This window comes from Equus caballus, chromosome 4 (assembly GCF_041296265.1).
Source record: "Equus caballus isolate H_3958 breed thoroughbred chromosome 4, TB-T2T, whole genome shotgun sequence".
Lineage (NCBI taxonomy): Eukaryota > Metazoa > Chordata > Mammalia > Perissodactyla > Equidae > Equus > Equus caballus.
The window spans coordinates 110,007,886-110,033,863 of NC_091687.1; the positions used below are offsets into that span (position 1 = coordinate 110,007,886).

The 25,978-nt window shown below is 47.8% G+C and overlaps 1 protein-coding gene across 6 annotated transcripts in view; it reads left to right on the forward strand.

Moving 5' to 3' along the window:
• The window catches only part of DPP6 (dipeptidyl peptidase like 6), a 986,698-nt gene that overhangs the window by 883,300 nt on the left and 77,420 nt on the right, over window positions 1-25,978 (forward strand). For all 6 annotated transcript variants that reach the window (XM_070265304.1, XM_070265306.1, XM_070265308.1 and 3 more), the window contains 5 exons: window positions 13,151-13,274; window positions 15,034-15,072; window positions 20,423-20,530; window positions 23,248-23,339; window positions 24,322-24,369. In XM_070265304.1, the coding sequence (XP_070121405.1) occupies window positions 13,151-13,274; window positions 15,034-15,072; window positions 20,423-20,530; window positions 23,248-23,339; window positions 24,322-24,369 (411 nt within the window). The remainder of the gene's footprint in view (window positions 1-13,150; window positions 13,275-15,033; window positions 15,073-20,422; window positions 20,531-23,247; window positions 23,340-24,321; window positions 24,370-25,978) is intronic.

Here is a 25,978-nt window from a genome sequence, read left to right on the forward strand (position 1 = left end):
TATTGAATCCTTTACTAAGGATGAGAGGGAAGTCAGGGGTCATCAGAGCAATGGAAACATCACAGAAAAACAGGGTTCTCATTCCTAAAGACCTGAATCCCACTGCTACCGAGACTATACTACCATCACCACCATCACCACCACCTCCACCACCACCTGACTTGTCCATGGTTGTATTTTTAAGTGGGGATAGAACCAGGACTATCACAAGACCCCTGATACCACACACACACTGCTCATGTCATTGTGCAAAAGCTTTCACACCTACCATGTTTCACTTTGCGCTTTTTGTGTTTCATTTTGTGGCATGAAGCTAAGTTGGGGGATTCAGTTACAATAAATCTCTCCTTCCTGGTTCCCTTCATCAGGGGTGTGGCTTGATGGCTGTGGCATTGGAGATTTTAAAAGCTGCTCAGGTGATTACAAAGTCCAGCCACACCAGAGAAGCTGTCTCGGTGGCAATAGTTTACACCTGGGATGGGAGAATGCTCTCACTTTCAAATTACAAATACTGCCCCCCACCTCCATCCCTGAATCTACCATCCTACTAACGTTTGTGATCTACTCTTTGTCTTTGTGTTAATGACTCTGGGAAGATATACTGTTTTATCTGAATTTGACTTCCAGATTTCTCTGGAAGTGTTCTGAGTGTAAATTACAATTGCAAGCGTGCTCTCAATTGCCCTCAGTACTGGACCTATCTCTACTTCTACCTCCTGTGTTAAAGTGATGACCTGGGTACTTAAATATTCAGTGAATTAATCTTAGGGAGCATCATTCAAGGGGATCAGCTCCACCAGACAGCTTTTGTGTTTACAGCATCAGATCAGGGTGTAGTCTTTGTTATCCATTCGGGCAAGAAGCCATTTGTGGTGACCACAGAAATGTAGATACTCCAGGCTGGAGAAATGACAGATTGTTATTCTACTGATGCACTGAGAAGGGAATTCACAACCTTCCTGTTGATTGAGAGTTTCTCTGCTCTCATCAGTAAAAATGTCCAGTGCTTTAGAAGCCTGGAAATCAGAGTCACAGGTAAGAAGTTTCTGGTGAAGAAAGCATGTTCTACATTATTGTGACCTGTGTTTGAAAGGGCAGCCAGGTGGTTCTGAAGACACTGTAAATAGATATGCAAGGGCCGATTAGCTGTTTGGCGGGCTTATGCATAGCAGGAGACATCAGGAAAATAAAATGTGATTCTGCCTTCTCTGTCCCTGTAAATAAGACACCACTGTTGGCCAGCAAGCTCTTTGAGACAGCAAAACAGTGTCAGTGTTTGATGCTGTCAACAACACCTTGGACAAGGTTTTTAAGGCCATGTCACAAGGCTGAGTGAGCCGGATGATGGTAAACAGGGCATAAATGACAGGTACAGTTTTCCCCCGTGGGCCACAGCTAACAAATCTAGTACATGGACTTGATGTCATCTGCAGGAGAATGAGATTTGCAAAATTTACCAAGCATCATGTTTTTAAATGTGTCAGGCATGCATTGAGGTGTGAACCAATGGGATTCACACCTACCACCCACGAGCACGTCAGTCCCTTGCTCCTTTCTTCTTAAGGGCTTCCTATTTCTCGGACTCTGTTGCTGGCGAGGCTCTGAGAGCTTGTCTTACTTCCCTTCTACTTCCTCCACAATTAACAGAGGAGGAAGGAGGGAGAGGTTCACAGAAGGCGGGCGACTTGTACAAAGTCACACCTAATTCATTACAGGGCCAGGCTTGGAGTCCGGGCTTCCAAATCTGGTGTCCCTTGTCCTGTTTGTTTCTGCTCTGTCCACTCAAGCTCCCCCTGGCCTCCGGGTCTCTGTAAGCGAACCCTTTCCCACTGCTCAGCTATGTGCACTGAATTCTCATCGTCGGTGCCAACAGCTGAGGGCCTAGTCTCTGCCAGACACTCAGCCAGGTGCCACAGTTGGGGAACCTGAGGAACTACAGGACACAGTCCCTCCCTAAAAGACACCACCTGTACGATGAAATGACTGCTTCCTACACACTTTGGCCAGGGGTGCTTCCCAGGGACTGAATTGTTCCTGTCTCTACCACTGTGCTTTTGGATAAATCTCTCCTCGCCTCCTCTCAGGCGCTGATTACTAGTCAGAGAATAGCTGTGTTACTGTCTTTTGAGCCGAATTACAAATCTTCTCCCGCTGACCAGTCCCTTCTCTTGGTTCTCTGTCTTTTCCTGAAATCTGCCAGAGCACCGCCTGACCCCGTCCTTTCCTTCTTGTGGACTTTTGTGTCTGTGAAGAGTGCTCGCGGGTGTGCTTACACCTGGAAGGCAGTGGCCCACGTGCTGGTGTTGACTACTGGAGTTGCTCCTCGGGACTCACGGCTTTACTGGGGATGACCAACACACTGAAGTGTGACTGTGTCCCCCAAAATTCTGGACTTAGATAGGGAGGCGCTTTAATTTGCACAAAAGACCATTGGAATAGGGACAACATTCCTATCTCAGAAATCTCTGAGCATCTCCAAGTCAAAGGGCAAAGGGTTTTCTTTTATGGGGTGAAGAAGGAGGCAAGCAGAGGTGAGCAGAATTTTGGAGGGGAAGCTGGACAAGCAAGGGAAGCGACCAATGGGATCAGACAGGAAATGTCTCACTGTGGTCAGCTGGCCCCCAGGAGAAGCTGTAAGGGGGCACATTGCACTTTTTTGGGGTGCTTGCTCAGGCCTGTGGGTGAACAGAGCTCAGGGGCTTGTGGCAACGAGAGGAGCCTGATGAAAGTTTGGCCAAGACAGAGCCGTGGGCAGCTGTGAGCACTTGGTCAGCTCCATGGACATGGCTTAACTCGAGGTTGGGCCTTGTAAGGTGTGTTTGAAATGGGAGGACAGCGGAGGTTTAGAATAAGGTGATTGCCCATAAGCTGGTGGGAGCTGAGGAGTATGTGTTAGGACCAAAGCCAGAAGTGTAGGTTGCTGAAAGGAGAGAGACATGGGGATAATGCACCAACCCCTGGTCCTCAAAGAGATACCACTTGTACAGAGAAAAACCTGAGCAGCTCTGACACTGAACAGGTGGCTACAGGCCTTTTGGAGATTAGTGTGGCCAAGATGAGCGTGACATTTCTTTGTCATAAGACCTGGTCCATCTTAGACACAGCTAGTTGAACAAATGCTGTCATGGAGATAGTGCCAGGCAGGGGGTCAGCAAGGCACTGGCTGAGGGTTGGGGTGGTCATTGACCTGCCTGAGCCTAGAAGTCATTCTTCGGGTTCCTCATCTGTAAAAGGATGAACCTGGGTCCTTTGGTATCTCAGGACCTTTCCAGCCCTAAGTCTGTAACAGCGCAGTACGTTACCCTGGCATATTAAAGGCTCAGTGATTGCCTTCACCTCAAGGCTGACATTTCCAGGAGTGGAACAACCTTGAGAAATGGCAGCTGTGGTCAGGAGGATTTGTGGCCCCTCTCTGTATCTGTCAGTGTGCCAGCAGGAAACAAAGGAATTAATTGCAAGAGTGTTCAACCAAGGCCAAGTTTATAGAGGAGACACTTGGAGGAGGACACCCATGAGGAATGTGCAGTGCCCAAGAGCCAGTTACAGCTGGGTCTCCCAGCTCATCTCAGGTCATCCCAGGCCTGAAAGGGCATGGGGAGGAGCAGTAACTGGATCCTAGGACAGCGGGCTATATGGAGCAAGCCACGAACAGAACCTGGGAACTTGGGTTGATGGAAGGACTGTATGGAAGGAGTCATGGAAATAAATACCCACTTTCCCTCTCTTCCACCCTTTTATCTCCTATTGGTGCTTCCTTGGGGCAGCTAAAGCCCCCTGATGCCCTCTGTACAGGTGAGTTTCCCCCTCCCCAAGCGCAGAGCAGGGTGGAAAAGATGGAGGGGACCTGCGGAGGCACATGGAAGACATCTACCACATCCTCAAATGACACCAGGAGTCTCAGGGCTTAATTCATATTGAGTGGACAGGTCAAGTATGTGCGTGGATGATGAATGATGGATGGTTGGATGGATGGATGGAGGATTGATGGATGGGTGGGGGCATAGGTGGATTGATGGGTGGATGGATGAATGGGTAATGAGTGGGTGGATGGATGGATGGTGGATGGATTATGAATGGATGGATGGATGGATAGGTGAATGGAAGATGGATGATTGGATGGATGGAGGATGGAAGATGGATGGATGGATGGATGGATGGTTGGATGGATGGTTGGATGGATGGTTGGATGGATCAATGGATAAAGGATGGATGGATGAGTGAATGGATGGATGATGGATGGATGATGAATAGATGGATGAATGCTGATTGGATGGATGGATGGATGGATGGATGGTTGATTGGATGGACAGATGGACAGACTGATGGACAAATGGAGGATGAGCACTGAGTGTGTGAAAATGAAAGCCTAGAGAAAGGGTGACATGAGATTTGCCTCCACCTCTCCTATTCAAGAGACCCCTTCATGTTCAAAGCATATAAATTTTTGAATAAGGACTCCACAATCCCTAAGGTGACACTCCCTCTCATTTCCTTCTCCCTCATCCTGACAGTTGGCCCAGCATTATAGCCAGCCTGTAAGATGGAAGGACAAGTCCTATTCCTACATGAAAGTGAAATTATAGACATATACATCAAATAGTAATTTGTCTCACAGTCACATCATTTTTATATTTTGCAAAGTGCAATCTGCCTGAGGATATTTTTATACGATTAAGCGACTGCTGTGAGGGCAGGCTCAGATCTGGAGCCATACGCTTTATCATGGGGAGCATTTGATATTTGGTGTCATTTCAGTTTGCTCAAAGATGCCTTCTATTAAATAACATCATTTTTTTTTAATTCTCTCTCAAAGTTTTTTTTTTTTTTTTTTTTTGCACCGGCTAAGTCCATGGAATAAACATTGCTGGAAAATGCCAGAGTTAATTGCAGGCTCTTTATTTTACTAGATAAACAGACCTTTTTTTTTTTTTTTTGCCCTTTATTGCCACATAACTGTCAGAACCTTTGCCAGAATTTGGAATACCAAGAAGAGACACGGCACATTAATCCCTGTGAGAGAGACAGTACTCTATTAATATTTCATGGCAAACAAATGGCCTCATGAAAACTTCATATGCTGGTCACTGGGAAGAGATGCTGTATTTGGGTTTGGAGGCACCTTTGGCCGGAGATTCATGGGAATGGTGTCAGATTTTCATAGCGAAGCTGTGTTGTCAACAAGTGCTCCTCCCACATGTTCCACGGCAGGCAGACCCTGCTTCCTTCTGTTAGAGCCGTCCTCACCCTCGACTGAAATTAGTGGTCTGTCTGTCTCCCGCACACTGTGAGCTCCCCTATGACAAGGGTTTGGCCCTCTCTGTTGCCAGCACCTGGAACCATGTCTACTGCACGCTAAGCCCTAAGTGCTCTGTGAATGAAGAAATGTATTTGTGGGCAGAAAGAGTGCTTTAGAATAAAGAGAAAATTGGTGACATTTCTTCCAGGAATCTTTGCTTCCTGTTAATGTTTTGGTATCATGTTCTTTTTAAAATGCAATTTCTCCGATTCTCAAAATATGATTATCTATTTTTTGTAATTATCAAAATGCTTCAGCATCTCACTTCCTCTTATCATTGGACTAATCCTTGTGTTTTTCAAAACCCAGCTCCATCTCACCTTCTTAAATTATTCTACTTCAAATCCTATTTTCTCCTCTCCTTTAACTGCTACCAAACTCTCTTTATTCTAAAGCACCTATCCACCTACCAAGACAGTGACTCACTCAGAGAACGTTTAGTAAAGGCAGAGATAGAGATAGACATCTATAGTTAAATGGCGCCTGGAATTCTCGTTTGGTCTGCTCACCAGCATCTCACATGTCTCTGTTAGAGCCATGCTTCTCAACCTGAGCATCATTGGAATCACCTGGGGGCCTCCTAGATTGCTGGCCCCACCCTGAATTTCAGATTCAGTGGGTCTGGGGTGAGGCCTGAGAATGTGTATTTCAAATACTTCCCAAGTGCTGCTGATCTGGGGACCATGCTTCGAGGACCACTGACTTTGATAATTAAAGACGGGCTGCAGAATCTGTTCCAGTCCTTCCTTCTCCTCTAGGCGCACGGGCTTTGGCTGACTTTGCCACAGAAGCCCAGTATCATCATTTCCAGTCTGCTGCTCTCTCTGGGCAGGCCCAGCCTCCCTGAGCGAGGGTGACAATAGGGAGTACATGCTGCCTAGATGGCTGCAGACCCAGTCTGGCATATGCAAGACCCGTGGAAATGGGCTCCCTGTCTCTGTCCACGCTTCGTTCAGCACAGGATGTGTCACCTGCACTGACATGAATGAACAGGCTCCGTGGCAGAAGCCACAGGTCAGCGGGGCTCACACACTCCCTGGGCACGCAAGCCATGTAACCTCATCTATCCCCATTGCACAGAGTCGCATTCTTCCTCTGTTTGGCTTCATTGTTGGTGGCATCAGCACCTCCCAATGACATGACCAACTCTAATTCCCATTTACTTCCTTTGCGTTGAGATTTTCCTCATTGTAATGTCCCTCTAGATTCTCCCTCTGGTCAGTACTTCCCCTTCTCCCCTTCTGAGATATTGTGACTCGAGTCATAAGCATTTCATAGATTTCTCCTGCAGGTACGCAGGCTTCAACACTGGATCTTGACTGGTAAGAGGCATGCCCTTTGCCCCTTGCCTCAAGGAACTCCAGCCCTGCTAACACAGACTTACAAAGGAGAACTGATAACACACAATGATTTGAGATAGGATGGCACGAATCGTGTGTGCTGGGAAGGTTACAGGAAGGAAAGATGGATGTGTTCTTGTGGAGGAGTTAGGGTCTGGGAGGTCTCTTCTCCCCCCTGTTTTCACCATTCTCTGTGGGGGCAGAGATGCCAAGAAGCCCACAGGGAAAGCAGGCGGTCTTCTCCTTCAGCCCTGGGACATCTCAGCTGGACTGGGCGGGTGCTGGGGTCCTGGTGCCTCCCCACCTGTGAGCTACCTTCCCCTTATGGAAATGCTGCCCCGTGTGAATGTGCACATCCCGGCCCCCACGGCGCCTCTGCAGAGGGGATTCAGCTGAAACTCTCTGAAGGTGCCTTCTTCTGGGACGAGTCCTTTGTGGGTCCAGACCGTGGAAGGACACAAGACAGCTGGGCCTCCAGGCTGGCCCCAACTGTAGGGACACCTGCCTGAGGAGACCCTTACAAAGGCCCCCATTCTACCAAATTCAGAAATCATAGATGCTTCTCCAAGCAAAGCCCCGAAGAGAATTCAGCCCATTGGAGCCCTGAGCGCTTGAGAGTGGTTTTAACAAGAGGGAATCTGGTTTGGTGAAAAATTCCACTCAGATCTTGATTATTTTATTAAATATTAAATTCTTATATAAACTGTTCTGTTCTTGTGTAAACCATTGTGTTTTAAGGCTGTCCCCCAATTGTAGATCTGCTGATCGTCACGTCATTAAAACATCTACAGCTTTACTCTATCATTAGTGACTTTCTCTATGAATGCCTTCTCATTAGTCTTCCTTTTTAGAACCATCTCGGCCATTTTTGTCCATTTCTTCTTGTATGTGAACTTTAGGATTATTTTATTACATGTCCCCCATCTCAGAAAAGAAACTCGCTGCATTTCTATTAGAATTAAATCCACTCCTTTAACAAATATTAAGTACTTACCGTGTGTGACGCACAGTGCAAGATGCTGAAGATGTAGGAACGAATAAGGCAGATGCGTCTCTGCCCTCATGAAGCTTAAACATCATAAGTTCAGTTCTTCTCAAACTCATTATTATTTTGAAAAGTTTACCGTGTTTGGTCTCCTGTTCCAGAAACGTGGTGTGTCTACGTTCTTCTTTCTTAGATGGTATCTTTCTGTTTCGTCACTTGTGATCTGTTGACACTTGTACTTTTGATATGTGCATTCAAACTGATGATCACATTGATGGTAGTTTGGGAGTAGCTGTGGGTGAATTGATCTGGAGATCATCTTCTCACATGTTGAGCCTTCTTTTCATTTTGAGCCTTTGATTTTGAATTGCCTTCAGTATGGGGGATATTCAAGTAGAGGCAGCTTTAAACAAGAAGATACTGGTTGTTCTAAACACGTTGCAATATTAAATGCTGTTAGAACAGCAGACAAATTTGATATCAACCTAAAGGTTGATTCTCTGTCAAAACTTATTTCCTTATTCCTGGATTGATGTGGCATTTCTTTTTCCTTAGAAACTTAAGATTCTGTCAGAACATATTTAGGTGTTTTATTAACTTCCCTAGAATATGGAAAGTCCTTTTAATCTGCATTTTTGGGTCTTTTTTCCCCATGTCGACGGCTCTTTCTCTGTGTCTGAGGTGTTTGCTTCTCTTCCCATCACTCTGGTTTCTCCTTAAGAAGCACTTTCATTCCCAGGTGTGCAGACAATCTACCTTCCTCCACTGCACCTCTGTGACACCTTCCTCTGCCTTCTGGGAGAGATTCCCAAAATCTCCTCAATTTCTCTGAATCAAATTTCTCTAATTTTCCATTTTCATTTCTTTACGGTCCCCTTTTCTCACCTCTTTCATCTCCTCCTGTATTTTTAGGGTTCTTTTCTTCTCCTATGTTCCCAGCATAATTTCCCTTCCCTATGTCTGCACTGTTTGCATGACCTTCCTAGTTCTCTGCCTCAGAAAGGACAGACCCACCCACACCTGGTATTTGGCAACAGACAGGACATGAGAGTTACCTTTTACTCCACTCTCTCAACTTTTGGGTGCTGGTTGAACCTTTCTCAGATGAAATCAGGGCAACACATCGTATAACCCATGTCCATCTGGTGTGCCTCTGCTGGGCGGAGTTGAGGTTTTTTTCTGCCATCTTTAGAACTTTTTTTTTGACCTGCTAAGTCAATTGGTGTACCTGATGATCTTTGGTAACCCATCTTCTGTGGACCATGTAGTAAAGGTTTGGCTTCCTAACTCTCCAGCTAGTGCAAGCCCAGCATTTCTGAGGAAGGATAGGACAATGGGGGCGTGACAAACATTTTCCTCCTGCTCTCTTGTGGCTTGTTTCATATGGCTGAGAAAACTCGAGCAGCCCATTGTTTGGTTTTGCCTGCTTCCATCTATGTGACAGTTGGAGATTTTCAGCATTTGTTTTTAGTGGTGTTGTGACTTTTCATCTTTTTTGTGTGTTTATAGGCATGTTATCACAAAGTTGGTAAAGGCTACCTCAGATTTGCTCCCTAGACACCACTGTGTGCTGGAAATCTCTCTTTATGTTTGTGGAGTCCACGCTTGATGTGGCCATATGTCTGTGCCATATGTGACAACCCGACAATCACCCCCGTAAATAGTCAGCAATAACTTGACACAGGCACCGCTTCAGTCCTTGACTCCAACCATACAATCAGAGTCTACTCCATTTCTCCTGCATGTAACCATTAAGCTAACAGCTTTGGAATTAGGAAAAATGGAAAATACATTCGGAACTAGGGAAACTTTTCTTATTCTTCTTAGAGATTTCTGCTTAGGGAAAGGTTCATTAAGTGGGCAAATGTTTTATTTTCCTTTCCATTAGCATGTGGTGTGACTATAAAACCTTATGTAGCAAAAGAATGTCATTCCATCCAAAGCGTCACCTCTCTCTGAGGCTTCATATCTCATCACCAAATGCTGCTGGGACTCCTTTAAAACCGCCCCATTCTTGGCAATGCTTTATCTTCGCAAGTTGACTTGATTTTTTTAAATAACCAAAACATATTTGGCACCAAGCCTAGTCGTTGATGCAATTCATGGAGTTGGGAGATATTATTGGAGGCAAGATGTTGCTGTGTGGGTAAGGAGACCAATGTAAGGTTCAAAAGATGACTCAGGTGAAAGGTTCGAGAGTGTTCTGATGAATCAGAGCGTGACTGGAAGATGCGTGTAAACCCCAATGGTGAAGGAGCACCACTTGCTTACGTGGAGGTGTATTGTGTAATCTTAATAGAGTCCTGAACAATTTTTATTATTTCAAGAGTTTTAAAAAACATTTCTCGCTATATTTCATCACCATAAAATCTCTAATGGTGGTATCAGTTCTTTTTGAATTTCTTATCAGACGTGAAGGAACTGAGTATTCAAGTTCCATATAAAATGAGCTGTAGAACCAGAGCTCTCATAGACCTCTGAGGGAAGCTGCATCCTGCGCCTTCATCCAGGGTGGTGTTCCACACCCTAGCAAGGGTCCACAGAGCTGGGCAAAGCGGGTCCACCTTCAGCTGCCCTAATGTGTAGTACGATTATTTTTTTCCCTGTACAACATACCTCATATTACGAATTAGGACCTTAAAAAAAGGAGAGAGCGCGATTGTAGCTCTCACTATGACTGGGCACGTGGCTGCACTTCAGAAACTAACACACCTCTCTAGAGTGTGCTCTTGACTCCCTCTAGCCCCATGGACCAGGCTTGCCATCGCACTTCCATGTTTTGTGGCCAAGGACTTTAAACATGAACAATAAAATGGTTCTCTTGGCCACGCTCTCGCCGTTGATGCCACAGACCCCAGCCCCACACTATCCAACAGTACATGGCTCAGTGATGTTTCTTCTAGGATTGATTCCAAAGATCTCACTAAGGAGTTTATTACCAAAAAGGGAAAGTTGGTGTTCATCTATGTATTTCCAGTTATAATGTTTCTCATACCAAATTGGAAAACAGGAAAGATCAGAACAGTGTGTAGTCTTGACAAACAGTCTCCCCCTCTTTGACCCAACTTTAGCCAGGCTCCTCTAAACCCTCTTCCCAACGAGGCCTCGCTGTTTGGGCTTCTGTGTGCATCTTTGCGTCATGCAATTGTAGCAAGAATCCCATCAAGTCCGTTTAGCCAGGATCCCCCACCTCGACATCTGATCCCCTTTATCCACCCCACGACCCCCAGGTGACTTCTGATCACTGGCCTGCCTTCAGCAGGAATCCTGTCGGGCAGTTTACCCAGAACCCTCCTCACCTCTGACATCTCCTCTCAGTAATTTTCCGTCCACTGACCCCACCTGCTCCTTGAGTGTAAATTCCCACTTTTGTATTCAGAGTTGAACCTGATCTCTCTCCCACTGCAAAACCCCATTGCAGTGGTCCCCACACCTACAGCGATGGTCCCGAATAAAGCCTGCCTTACCATTTTCACAAGGATCAGAGTAATTTTTTCATTCATAACCAGTCTGTACGAAGATTGTGCAAAAGAACAAGATGAGAACTAGAAAGAGGCATAAGATGAATGAATCTTTCCAGCAAATGGAAACAAGAATGGTATGGAAGCCATGGAAAAAATAGTCATTCCAGGAGATCAGAGTTTTTGTCCTTGATGTCATCCAGATGAAATACATTTGCTGATAGAGTAAGTGCAGCTTCTCAGTGTGCCTTCATACACCACACCCTTGACATAAACGTCTGCATCAGACAGGTCCCCTCGTCCAAAAAGACGGGAGTTAGCTCGTGTCCGTCCCCATGGCCCTTCCAGCTACTAATCTCTCTTCAATGTCTGTCCAAGAGGGACCCAAACACCAGTTATGACAAAATTCAGAAATAAAATGTATTCCATGTGAAGCAAGGTCTGCACGCAGACCTCGAGTGATTTTTTAAGGACCAAAGCTAAATAAGTATTTCTATGCCTACAAATATTCAGGGAGCTGACCAAATCCCATGTTATAAATGCAGCTGCAAGCCTCAGGCAGTGAAGCGGACAGCAAAGCGGGATCCGCAGAGGACGCGGCTAAGAAACCGTGTTACCTTTCTGGGTAGGAGCAATGAGAGGATGGGTGGGAGAGCAGATCCTGTCAACACACAGACCCAGGTCCCCAGGGCTACGCGGGCTTGCTGAGCAGATGGTATGAGCAGAAACAGCAGTGTTCCAGAAATCACAGAAACCGAGAGGGTTGAAAATCATAAAAGTTGGATTCTGCGTGAGTGACTCACCGCCCCTCTCCTCAGTAGAGCCACCAAGCCTTCGACGAGCAGCTCCCCAGCCTGCCCTCCTGGCCGAGCCAGAGGCCTTCACCGCGCGCTCTTGACTTAGGTTAAGTTATTAAAAACTTCGATTAGCAGGTAAATTTGAGAGATAGGGGACATAACAGTTTAATCTCCTGGTTAACTGGGGCTTATCTGAAAGCACATGGTTATTTAAGTTTCTGTTGAAAATAGTTGTTGCATGTTCTCAGACCCCTCCCCAGCTTGCTAGGAGCTGTCCAGTGAATGTGCTGCCGTCTTCAGTGATAAGGGATCTTGTAACACCGCCCAGAAGTCATTCTGAACAATAGATCTCATTATAGATAGAGATGGGGTAGGCAATGGAACACGTGTTCACTGGCCTCTGGAACATTCTTGGAATTCACCTGAGGATATTCTTTTTGCGCACTTATTTTCTTGACATTTCCTTCTTCCTCTTAAATGTGCTTTTTTCCCCCTTAAAAAGCCCATTTCTGGAGACCCCTGGGTAATTGTGTTAGTTACCAGGAGCCCAGTACTCCTCATGCTCAGTGTCATGCACAGACACTGTGGTACTTTCAGGTTTGGGTAAAAGTGGGCAAGTGACATCAAGGATGTCAGACAAAGCCCGCCAGATGCCCAGAGTTGTGAACCAGTTTCCCTAATTAGCCAGAGAACACCACTGGGTGTCTTGTCCTTACAGGAGAGGGAAGAAGAAAACAGAGCCTTCCTTGGAAGGGCCCAGGAGCTTTTATGGCATTTTACACCCCCTGGGTGCTGCACTCTCCAGGCCCTTCCTGGTTCTTGCTCTCTCTGCCTCCTGTGTGACGTCCTCTCTGCTTCCAGTAACGCGAGGTGCACTCCTGGGCTGTGACATGAGAATCGACAGTAGGACCACATCAGCCACAGCACGGCTTGTAAAACCTGCAGAGCAGAACCCGAATGCCATCACCCTCAGTGGATGGAACAGCTGGAGGTGTGGCCACGTTCTTTTACATACAACTCTTGAGGGAACTGCTCAGAAAGAACACAGTTCTGTACGGCTTATTCCAACACGTGTTAGTGACCCAGCTCACATCGGAGTTCATTATCTTTGTTCATTCCCGAGAAACCCCATTTCAGAGCCTCGCGGGATGTCTCCGTCATCCCCGACATGCCCCGGTCCTTGGCCGCAGTGTCCAGGGCTGGGATGTGCCCATCTCCTGCTCCCTCGGCTCCTGCTGCACGGCTGATTCTGTGTGTTTGTGTGTTTGCAGGGAGTACTACGTCACCATGGTGAAATGGGCCACCAGCACCAAGGTCGCCGTGAACTGGTTGAGCCGGGCACAGAACGTGTCCATCCTCACCCTCTGCGACGCCACCACTGGGGTCTGCACAAAGGTACGTGGGCGGGAGCAAGAACTGAAGGCAGGAAGGTCGTCTTTGAGCCGTTTGGGTTTGATCACTACAGACAAACCACTGCTCAGCCAGCTGCTTGCTGGTCAGGGTGGCAACCTGCCTCTGGATCTCTGTTTTGGTGCCACCTTGTGGATGAATTAACAACTGCTACAAAACTCAGGGCTAATCCTTTCAGTGCCTCCCGCCGTAGGCCCTCCACAATTTGTAGATGTTTTTTCCCTTTATCCATGCCCACTGCTATTTCATCAAGGAGATTTCTCTTAATTTTCCATTTGACACTCAGAGACGGGAAGGGACTGCCCTAGGCCCCAGGATGTGGGTGGAGCCAGCCCTGCAAGCTGGATTGCTCCATTTTTGCCTCCACCTGACCCAAGCCAGTCGGCCATCTGGGCATGTCGGCCATGTTCCTAGGGGCCCTGGGTGGCTTAATGTGTAGTTAGAGGAGGCAAAGGTAGGGAAGACAAAATGAAAAGTGAAATGCACAGAGGGAGCAAAGAAAGAATGAAAACCTGGAGAAAGGCCTGGCAACCGTGCAAAGCGAGGGGGAGACCCACTCATTGCATCCAGGCCCCGCAGTGGCCCACTGTCCACCCTGTGGGCTCCATCTTCCACACTTCTAGGTCTAGCCACAAGAGGCACATCTCCTAGTGTTGGGTACAAAAGTCAACTAAAGCCAATTAAGAAATCCAGGCAGGTCTTTCAGACACTCTTTTTTGACTCTAAAATTTTATTTCCCGACTGAGGAGGGAAGGGGCTCGCAAAGCAGCTCTGTTGTGACTTGGCAGGCCCTGGGACAGTGGCCCTCATGGTGCTGCCTAAATATAGCTTTGAGGTGAGTTGCAGGGAGCTGTCATTGAGACTGAGGTGCTCAGGCGGGTCAGTGATCTGCCTTCTCTTTTAGTGTGATTTAGAGCAGATTCCAGATTATTCTGATGGGCTTGCTTGAGAGGAGAGAAGGAAAAAGTGGACACACAGCTAGAAAGCTGAGAATTGCCCATAATCTACGTCTTCTCTCACTTGTGCCCCTGATCTTGTGAGTGCCACCAGCAGAAACTCCATTGCCAATAGTCTGTGGATAACAGAACCCCCGCCCGCGGGTGGCAGGAGGGCAGATCAGCACCAGGGACAGCTCCGTGGCTCCTTGGGATGACGGGTGCTGAATGGCTACATGCTGGTGTTTGGGTTTTGATTTGTTTTGTCTTCCATTATGCATCTTTCTCCACGGTTCTGTGAGGGCTACTTTTCATATATCTTTTAACCCCTCTTAGTGTTGTGTTCTACCAGGAGTGTTGCTCAAAGTTGTGAACTGGACATTTGTCCACACACACCCCTGCACACACACACAACACATGAATTCCTAAAACAATGTAGCAGCTGAGGTTTGCCTTTTAATGAGCACATGCCTGGTCAGAGGTGACCATCTAATGGACATGTGTGTGGTCAGAACTGACCATCGAGTGATAAAAGTTTACTGTCTTCCAAAGGGTTCCTACTTGCCATGGATTTGTCCTCATTGCTGGGGAGAGTGACATTTGTCTTGTTTGGGGACATTTGTGTTCAGCTCTAAGCCATAATAAGAGACAAAGAGGAGAGCCGGGGATGGCCTCCTCGCTGAGCGGGCCACCGCGCTGTCTGTGCTTGTGCAGCTACCGCGTAGGGGAATCAAATTGTTTCTGCACTGTTAGTCATAGACACAATACACGCAAAAAATCCTTTCTCTAATGCTCTTATTTCATTTCAGAAACATGAGGATGAAAGTGAAGCCTGGCTCCACAGACAGGTAACTACCCCACATGCGAGTTCCCACATTCTCCGCCTGCACCAGCCACCAGACCCACCGCTGCATGGCTGTCAGAGCTTTTACAACAGCCGAACAGCTTCTCACGTTGAATCCTACGGGAATCCCCACGTAGGCATGTCGATGTGGGTGGGTCTGGTGAGTGGGCGGGCTTCTCTGCTGTCTGGCACTGCTGCCTTCTGTGGTCCCTGAGCACTGCTGGAGACTCGTGGAGCCCCAGGGGAGGTGGCTTGAGAATCACCACTCTGGAGCACGGGCAGTGTTTGGTGAGACTTCAGTTCTCAGTTAGATGATGTCCTTTCAGCGAATTAAAAATGATGTGTCCATAAAAGTTGCCTAGATATGACCCACTATAGTAAAAAAAGATGAAATGTGCCTGATACTGCTGTTTTTCTCAGCATGGTTTCATGGATGTTGCATTTGAAATAGACTCTGCTGTGGTTCAGTATGAACCTTTCTGGGGACCTGACTTTAGAACCATCCCTGGGTTTCCCATCCCTAACTCAGATAAGAAATGCATGGTAAACAGGCTCCAGGAACTTGAGATTAGAAGAGATCAGGAATGGTCTACAGTAACTCACTGTGTGACCAAAAAAAAAAATTAAACTTACACAAAAAATAAAACTCTCAGCGCTGGTATTTTCTTTCTTCAATTCTTTTTGTGTCATTCCACACCCTGACATTAGAAAGAACAGGTGAGAAAGTTTTGAATTCTTACTTCCTTTTCATCCAGCCTAATGGGATGAAAATTGTCTGAAAATTCTGAGGGAAAAATCTCACCAGATTTGAGTCTCAAGAATTACGGTGAAGAGGGCGCAGGTGTGCTTCTTTATTGACACACTGGATTCCGTTTATGGTAATTAACTGAAGCTGGACCATACAACTATCAACAATGACTCTCCAGGAACATTCTAGCAACTCTGATGGGCATGCACTTCTTTTATCTGTGGCACTAGCAATCTATCCCAGCCTTCCGTCAATTCTCTTGAGGTGGTAGCCTCATAAATGGATGCTATTCCTCTTAAATATGTCCTGGTTCTGTTCCGTGCCAGTCTTCTCCAAAAGGGAAAAGGCCCAAATGGCAGCATTTGTTTCCCTATGTGCAAGTTTGGGTGCTAAGTCCAAGCTAAGAAAATATCAAGAATGAGGAGTGCTTGGGAACCCTAAAATGTTAGCTGGGAAGTTATGCTGGGACTCTGCTGGAATTATGCTGGGGAGCTCTTGAATGATATAAGCACAAACATCAGAAGCAATGTTACAATGTTCCTCTTACATCAGATGAAATGCCAGAGAAATTGAAATGAAAGGACTGGAAAAAATATCCATACCTATGTAGTCATCTTTCGACTAATATTTATGGATCGTACCAGGTGCCATGCCAGGCTTTGTGGATTTCAGAAAAGAATCAGCTACTTCCACTGAGCATATGTCGTGCCATGTGTCAGAAGACTCTTCCTTTTTATGGCTGAATAATATTCCTAATATTCCACTATATGGATATACCACACTTTGTTCATCTGTTGATGGACGTTTGGTTTGTTTCCACCTTTTGGCAGTTATGAACAGTGCTGCTAAGTGAAAGGAGCCAGACACAAAAGGCCACCCATTGTACAATTCCATTTAAGTGAAATATCCAGAATAAATGAATTCACAGAAACAGAAAGCTGTTTGGTGGTTGTCAGGGGCTGGGGGGAGGGGAGAATGGGGAGTAACAGCTTACGGCTTACAGGGTTTTATTTGGGGTGATGGAAATCTTTTGGAACTAGATAGAGGTGATGGTTGCACAACATTGTGGATGCACTAAACGCCACTGAATTGTTCACTCTTATTAAAATGACTTATTTTGTGCTATGTGAACTTCACCTCAACTTTAAAAAAAATGAATCAGCTAGAGCGGCAGTTCTCAAAAATGTCAAATGTAGAAAGGGAGACGAGCGGTGCCCATGAATTCCAAAGTGTGGCAAATGAGAGTAATCCTAAAATATGTTCAGAAAACGTGTTTGGCCCTTGGCGGGGCTGGGAAGAGAGAAAACGGTGTGGGATGCGGAGGCAGCTGGGCCGGGACTGGACATTACTTCGTGTGCAGAGTTTGTATTGAGTAGGAGGAGGTGAGGGTCAAGCTTCTCAAAGCAGCCCAGCAGCTGGTTTCTTTGGGGGCTGGTGGGGGCAGCTGGAAAGCCAGGGTCGGAGGGATCTGCTCCACTTCCCTGTCCTCGCCATCAGGGGCACGCACACGGGAGCCGGCACCCTGGCTGCTGGTGGGTGGTTTGGAAGCCGTGGAGCTGGCCCCCTTTGCACACGTCTCTGCAGAGGAGCCACAGAGGCACGATCATTGCCGAGATTTTCCTGTATTTACTGACCAACCACGTGAGAACACCAGCCACATGCTGGACAGACAGCATGCCCATGATTTGGGAAACCAGATCTTTCTAAGCAAAATCAAGTCAGCACTTAAATAGTAGCATAACGTAAAACTGTAATTCTTACACTTTAAAAGTGTAAACTTTAAAGCATTTACTAAGCAAACAGCTAACATTTAAAACAACCATTGAAAAATGAGTAACGCCGTCTGGAGTTGAAGACGTCACGTCCTATAAGAGAACTGATTTCTCCAAGATGGTGCTCTCCCTGGTCAGGTCCAGCTACCAGCCCCAGTTCCCAGCCACCCCCACTAGGCGGGTGCAATCCCACCGAGGGAGGCCGGGGAGGCCCACTCAGCATGGGCCTCTAGCTCCTGATTCCTTCAGAGCGCCGTGGTCAGCAGGAAACTCCAATGTCAACAGTTTCTCATGACATTCCTTTTGAAGAGATTTTTCATAAAGGAATTCGTGGACCCTGTTTTTCAAAAATAATCTGTAGTGTCTCCGCATCCTTCAAGATACCATGAGGTCCGGGAGCACAAGTTAGCAACTTCTTTAAGGCTGACCCCCCGTCTGCTGCCGGTGAAGCTGCTGTGCCGCTGCAGGCTGATCCATCTCAGACGGCTCACAGATGCTCCCCCCAGCTGCCCAGGGCACAGTGTGGTTTGAGGAGAAGACTGGAGTCTGGAAAATCCTACCAAGCTCAGGGAGACCTAGTCCGCTTAGATCAATCACTCTTCTGAATGCTTGTCGCCAGGGAGGAGGTGAGCTGGAGCAATCCTGGGGCTGTGCATCTGAGCCCCCATCTCCTCATCTTTTCTTCCCATCTCCTTCTGAGGCCTCAGTAAGGATCCCCACAGGGACTCCCTGAGCCAACAAGAAGAGGCAACGTGTATGTGAGCGGAGACTCACCAAGTTCCCTCTCCTCTAGGAATATTCCATAAATAGGTAGTCCCTCCCACCAAACACATTCCCCATCACTGCTGCCTGTGACCTTGCAAAGTCAGTGCTGATGCAAATCTACTAGGGATCCTGCACCAGGACCACCGGCGTTTGGTGCAGAACCCCGGAACCTGTCACTGTGGTTGAAGAGTCGGTCCTAGAGGTCTATTGCTGACCACCCGTCTTCTTTAACCAGGATTTTGGTTTTGTGATTTCAACATTGGGGCGGGGAGATTGGACAAGATGAATGCATCTGAACCATGGAAAGAACTGGCAGAAATGCTACAAATAACTCACGAGGAATCTCTCACTAGTAAAAAGGACTCCTTCGTCACGAATCTGCTCTGAATGGGGGTGGGGAAACCAGGCATCGTATGTGGTAAATTCCCTGTAGCCAGAGAGACTGGAAACCCTCCCTCCAAATCCACGAGAGTCAGAACCAGGATTAAAATCTAGGTCTCCTACTCAAAAATCATTGCACTTTTTCACTAAAAATACATCGATTACACGAGAAACCCAGTCTGAGAGAGACTCAAAGGCTGGTGCTCTGCCTGCCTACCATGAAGTGTTCCACGGATCAATGTAACGATGACATGAAGACGATCGAGGGCTTTTCAGTATAAAAACAATGCTTCTGGCCAGAATTAATTATTTATCACATTTATTCAGAGTATTTTTATCTGGCAAAAGCGCAAACATTTCCCCAGAAAATCGAGGCAACATTGCAGTGTCTGTCCTGCAGTTGGCAAATAGAAGTGCATTTAGAAAGCCAAATTTACTGCTGGTTTTTCCATTTCCTCTACATTTAAATACCATGCTTCCAACTCTAAATAGAAAAATAAATATTTGCAGATTAAAGGTTTCATTTTATTGCAAATATTCATGAAGATTAAATGTCATTTTAATCACGTTAGTTTATTTCTCTGGGCATACCATATTTGCATGTCCTCATTCACGGCAGGGAAAATGAGTTTTCCTTGTGCCAGCTGGGGTTTATTTACCATTTGTTCTCATCCCGCCTTAGCGTGGAGCTCCTTGAATCAGAAAATGTGTATCGGAGCCAACTAATTGGTGTTCGCGGATGGAAACTTTCAAACTGGAGCTGCAGAGCGCCTGAGATGCCTCCGTAGCAAAACCCCTTTTCGCCCTTCAAGGCGACAACCAACCCGCAGGGGGCTGGCGGGGGCTGAGCAGGGGCGGCTCAGCCCTGGGGGATCCTGGCTGCACACGTCAGCCTTGGCTTTGAATCCAACCTGGAATTCCTTCCTCCGGGGAAAAGTGGGAATGTGGATTTTGTTTCCAGGGAAAAGCGACAGTAGATCGAGCAGACACGCGCCATCTGGAGAATGCCCGAGTGGAACTTTCCTCTAGTTAGAAGCCATGCAATGAGCACAGTGAGTCCCAGGAGGACTGTTTTTGCTCACCTACATTTCAGAATGTATAAAATCTGTCCTTGCTGGCTGTTTCTTTCTCTCTTTTTCATGTCTTCCTGGTGGGCTATTCAGTGTGAGCTGGATTCTGTTCAATAACAGAACAAAAGCTAGGATTGACAGAATAGAATTCATTTTTAGGTAAAATTGGGTTTCTGATTGTTTAGACTTATGTTCTTTATGATATATAATAAATGCCCCTGGAGAAATCTCGCAACCCGCCCTGGTTTCAAGGGGCCACAATTAAGGGGAAGCCCGGCACTGAGCTCTCTGAGGGCTGGTCCTGCTCTGTCTGCGGAGCGTGGGGCACGCACAGGCCTGTTCTTTCCGCTGGTGCTTTGTGAAATGAGGGGAGCCTTTTCATCTGCCTCTGCTTAGGCCGCCGCCTCTGAATTCTTCATTATTCCTCTTTGAAAACTAAAGATTTGACTCCTGGTTCCCAAGGAAAGAAAAGACCCCACACAGCGTTGATTCTCTCAACCACATCTCTCGTTAGAAATTACATAGAAAATGGATCTCAAAATGTAATCTATCTTGGTTCAACCTCTTCAACACAAAAGGAAGCTTTTTATAGACTTCATCAACTGCTTCCATCCGCAGAATGAAGAACCGGTGTTCTCCCAGGACGGCCGGAAGTTCTTCTTCGTCAGAGCAATCCCGCAGGGAGGCCAAGGGAAATTTTATCACATCACCGTGTCTTCGTCCCAGGTAAATCCTGCTGGTTTCCGAAACGGTTTTGCTGTGTTGGGCACGGCCCCTAGTGGCTGAGCGCTCTGCATGCACTTGTCACCCTCAAGGTCCCCAGAGCAAACCCTGGAAGGTAGGCTCCCCAAGGCGGGCAGAATGGGGCGCTCATAAAGTCCAGAGGTTCTGATCAGGGCAGCGGGTCGCATTCGCCCTTTCTACTATCTCTCAAAAATACAAATGACACCTCTGACGACATCAGAGGAAACCGGCGTTTGGGCACGAGCCGAGGACCGTGTCGCCTACTTTGTATGATGATCCTGTGCTCACCAGCCTTTCCCCCCCACCTGCTGGGGTGACCCCATACACTCTCGCCTCGAGGCAGGGGCCCAGTGCACTGGTGGCTCCCATGGTCCAGCCTCCCAAGGCATCCCACCTCCACTTTTAGCCAAATGCAGGTATTAGCCTGTCATGGTGTTGCTACCAACTGTCACTGACCTGATCCTGGGTCTGATGGGTTAAGAGCAGAACATCACTGAGCGGGGAATTTCAGAGCTCACTGTTTACGAATTTGGACCCAAAAGCAGACAGCCTGGTGAATGCTGTCTCCTGCGAAGCTGTCACCCAAGGGAACCTGCCCACCTGCTCGAGAGATGCTGCCCCAGCACCAGACTTTCAGGGAACTCTGCCCTTAGGAAGAAGGTGGAGAGGGGTGTGGCATTTCCACGATCACGACCCTCATCCTCGGTGTGTAGATTCCATGTTTGAAGGCAGACTGAAGATATTTGGGATCAGGGCAGGTGAATAAAATTTGGTTTTAAAAAAGTTATCAAAAATATTCTCTGGATATTGTGCTGGCCCCAGTGGCCTGGTGGTTAAGTTCAGTGCACTCCACTTCGGCAGCCCCATTCAGTTCCGGGGCACAGACCTACACCACTTGTCTGTCAGTGGCCATGCTGTGGCCGCAGCTCACATACAAAAAGAGGAAGATTGGCAATGGATGTTAGCTCAGGTGAATGTTCCTCAGCAAAAAAAAAAAACAAACAAAAAAAAGCCTATTATAAAAAAATATTTTGTGGATATAAAGTAGAAGGCTCATATTTATGATATAGCCCAAAATGCAATTTCAAAAGAAAAATTCCAAGAATGTCCCACGTAAGATCATCTTCAATGAACAGGAGCAGAGGCTGGGCTGTGACTCCATGGTGGGATCATGTTTACTCAGAGGCTTAGACACAGACATTGTAGTTGTCTACCCATTAATTGACTTATGGACAGTCTGCAGACTGGCTCCCGTTCATCTGTTTATCCCTGTGGTCTTCAGGCTATGGCCCCAATTCCTATGCTTTCTCATTTTGGACCACTTTAATCAAGATTTAAAGATGTTTTGATCTTTTCACTCAGCCCCATCTCTGAATTCATCCATGTGACCAGCATTTGCTGAGTACCTATGAAACATTCCAGCAGGAAGCAGGTCCCCCACCCGCCACTCAGGAGGGCACCCACTCCCCAGGAGACCCTCGGGTCCCCACTGCCTTCCAGAAGCCCCTGCTCTCCACAGGATCTCCCTTGTCTGGAGACTTCCATTTCTGTGGTCCCCAAGTCCCCACTCTGTTTGCCTTGGACCCTTCACCCAATTTAATCACCATTTGATTAGCACCTGCCTCCCAGGCACCTGCCTCCCATGGCACCTACCTCCTGGGCTCCTGCCTCCCAGGGCACCTGCCTCCCGGGCTCCTGCCTCCCATAGCACCTGCCTCCCGTGCTCCTGCCTCCCGGGCACCTGCCTCCCGGGCTCCTGCCTCCCATGGCACCTACCTCCTGGGCTCCTGCCTCCCACAGCACCTGCCTTCCGGGCTCCTGCCTCCCAGGGCACCTGCCTCCCAGGCTCCTGCCTCCCACAGCACCTGCCTCCCGGGCTCCTGCCTCCCACGGCACCTGCCTCCCAGGGCGCCTGCCTCCCACGGCACCTGCCTTCCAGGGCGCCTGCCTCCCAGGCTCCTGCTTCCCGGGCACCTGCCATCCAGAACAGCCAGCCTGTGGCTCGCACCTCGGCACTTCCACACCCCATTTCAAATCGTCGTTCCTGTCGAGGCAGTCATGTCTTTCCTTCTCTTATGACTTATTGTCCTAATTACTCTGTTCTGGGAGGCACTTCGGGACAGACAGTGTGTGTGCAATGTGCAGCACTCAATAAAAGGGTTTTAAACCATCCTTGTAAATGATGGCAGAGAATGACAGAAGAGCCGGAATCTTTCCTTCCTTCCTTCATTTTTTCTCTATATATCCTTGCCCTGTTTCATCTGCCTCCCCATGTTTCTCTCTTGCCTCCCTCCTTGTCCTCCTATGGTAATGACTCTACTGATTAGATTTACGAATTGTAAGGGAGCAACGTCAGCAGCCATGAAGCGTTGGTGCTTCCTTCTGACACGTGTGTGGTGGTGGGAGGAACTGGCGACCGAGTTCTAGTTGATAAGTGCCACAGACATGAACTACGTGATTCTCTCCGTTGCTCAAAGTCAGAGAAGGGAAGAGGGCTGTGGCCTGGGGGTGGTCAGCCGAGGCCGCGTGGAAGGGGCTGGATCTCAGCCAGCCTCGGAGGAGAGGACCAGGCGGGGTGAGGCAGACGGCACCCCCCACCCCGAGAGGCTGGCTGCCTCCTATCTGAGGGGCTCTGGGGTTCAGAAGCAAAGCCTGCGTCCAGCTCTCTCGCTCCTCCGTATCTTGTCTGTGTGTTCCAGCCCAACAGCAGCAATGACAACATACAGTCCATCACCTCTGGGGACTGGGACGTGACCAGGATCCTGTCCTACGATGAGAAGCGGAATAAGATGTAAGTGAGAATCAGGCCATGTGGCCAGGCTGCTTACAACCCCAGGGCTCGTTTTACTGCTGACTGGGACACATTAATTATTTTTCAGTCAGATCACACTCACCGAGCACAAATTATGGCACAAGGGGCCTCATCTTTCCTTCTTAGACAGCATCTCAAGGTCCTAGTTTCTTCATGAAAATATGTCGTAGATTCCATCTGAGAGCCCCCCTTCCAAGGTCACAGGATGGTCATGATGAGGTTGAGCTTGTAACCAGGCCTGTGGGTGACACAGTGGCCACAACAGTGGTGTACTGTTTTCTGTTGAGTCTCTCCTCATTCCAGGCACCATGCGAAGTTCATTATGAGCGTTATCTCATTCAACACAACAGTTCCAGGAGCTGGTTTATTGCTTTCCCCGTTTTAAAAATAAGTAAGCTAAGACAAAACAAAGCCAACTAATTTACTCCAGGTTGTTCAGTCAGTGACATGTGGAGCTAGGACTCAACCCGGGACATTGGGAGTCCAGGCCCAGATGCTCTTCATCCTCCCTTGTCATGCGATGAAAGCCAAGGCTTCCACCTCTGGGGTCCTAGGTGAAAATCAGCCAACAAGAGTCACTGATGCAGGCTCTATGTCTGGACTGTAGTAAGCATTCTCAGGCCCTTGCCCTCCAGGAGGTCAATAACCTTGTAAGGAAATTCCCTTGTCCAGATCCAGGTGTACACCACCAGCCCCACCCCGACAGCAGAGCCCTACAGGCTGTTACAGGAGATGCCTCAGGCCGGCAGGGGTCTGCATTGGCGTGTCCCTCAGCCCATGGGTGTGTGGCTGCCCCCAGCCCTACTTGCTCATGTAGCTGGACCTGAGCGGGAGAATTGCTCGCTCTAGGTCACTGAACGATGAAAGTCTCTAAGAAGTGTCTGAGCAGGCAGAGGCTGGTATGTGACATACAAACCTGCCTGAAGCCAACTAACTTCTTTGCGCCTGCTGGTCTTTGCAGCTACTTCCTCAGCACGGAAGACCTGCCGAGGAGACGCCAGCTCTACAGGTAGGTGCCCCCTGCCCCTGCTCATGGCGGCTCCCCCGGGGAGGGCCACAGGGCTTGGCAGAACTGCGCCTCTGAGCGGTACCTTAGGAGGCAGCACAGAAGAACCCCCACCACAGATGAGTAGCTATAAAGTCTGAAGAGAAATAACAAAAAATGCGGAAGCCACCAAATTTGAAGCTTGATAGTATTTTTCTTCTTTTGTCAAGTTGAGTATTCCTCCCCACTTATTTTCTCCTCCTATAACTGGGGGACTTGTAAACTGTCTTTCCTTTCCACCGTTATTCAAAGATTGACTTGGAGGGGTTATTCTCAGCTGGGCTGTTATAGGAGGGAAAGCCTGGTTCAGGACTTTGCCAGTGGACTGGGGGCTGGAGGCCAGTTCAACTGTCTCTGTGTCACGGCTAACTTGCTGTGGGATGTTGGTCAATTTCATAATCTCAAAGAAAGCAGAGGAAGGGTGACCTCTGAATCTTGGGAGAAGGACAAGGTGTTTTCCGGAACCTGTCCCTCTTTAGCATAAATTCTGTCAACTGCTCCGGTTACTATTCTCATCAGAGAAAGTTTTGGTTCTGAAGTGGGATTCGTCCTGAGAACTTTCCTCCGGCATAGTGAAGGTCAAAATGGGGCGGTCTGTGACCTCCTCAAGGTTTTCCAGACTAGAAGGAGGGTAACAACTGGCTACTGTCTCCATGCACATAGGCCACTTCAGAAGACACCGTTCCATGTAGACCTAAGGGCTTGAGCTGGGTGACTTGTAGTCTGGGATGAGCCTCTTTCCCCCTACCCTCGCCACTGGGACATTGGAGAAGGCCCATCAGGTGGATGACCATCTCTTGCCACCCTCCATTGGTCCATATGCCCAGAGCATAATGACCAACATAAGGGGTCCTTTTGGAAGTGAGGAAAACCCCGGCAAATCCACATGGTCACAGACTTCCTTGTCTCTGTAGACTTCTCACCACTGCACATCTACCAGGACAACTATATCACTCCTGTCACCAAATTCATAGAAGGTGATCAAGCAGACTGCCGTAGACTACCTACCCTTTCCTCTAACATATGCGATTAGAAGGCTGTCTTCTCTCTCCCATGAAATATCCTCACTCTTGTAGACGGGTTTCCTACTGGAAACTATGGTTAGTGTGGACCCTTCCCACGGAAAATGCTCAGACGAGAGCTTCTTCCAGGTATACTCAAAGATACCCCTCAGTATCTTTCAACTTCTGGAAACACATTTTAGGCCTTCTTAGCATGAAATTGTACTTAGAGTGGCCCCAGGTAACATCTTCGAATCGATTCCCACTCTTCTGGCTCCATTGAGTGAGAAGTGATGTCTCACCATTTCACTCTGTCAAGAGAACTGGGTTTAGAAACAGCCAGAACTCAATTCAGCCCGTGTTTCTGGAGTCCTGCCTTGTCATTCACCGGTGTTAGGTCCTCTGAGAGAGTTCAAAACATGTCTGCTGTTCTCAAAATGCTGATCATTTCCTCAGAGATGAGAGGCATGGGTATAAAGCACTAGGTAATGGTACCAAACGCTGTCCTCCCCTCACGTCAGGGACGTGCACAGGGCCTGAACAAAGCGTGGATGACCAGGTACGCACTCCAT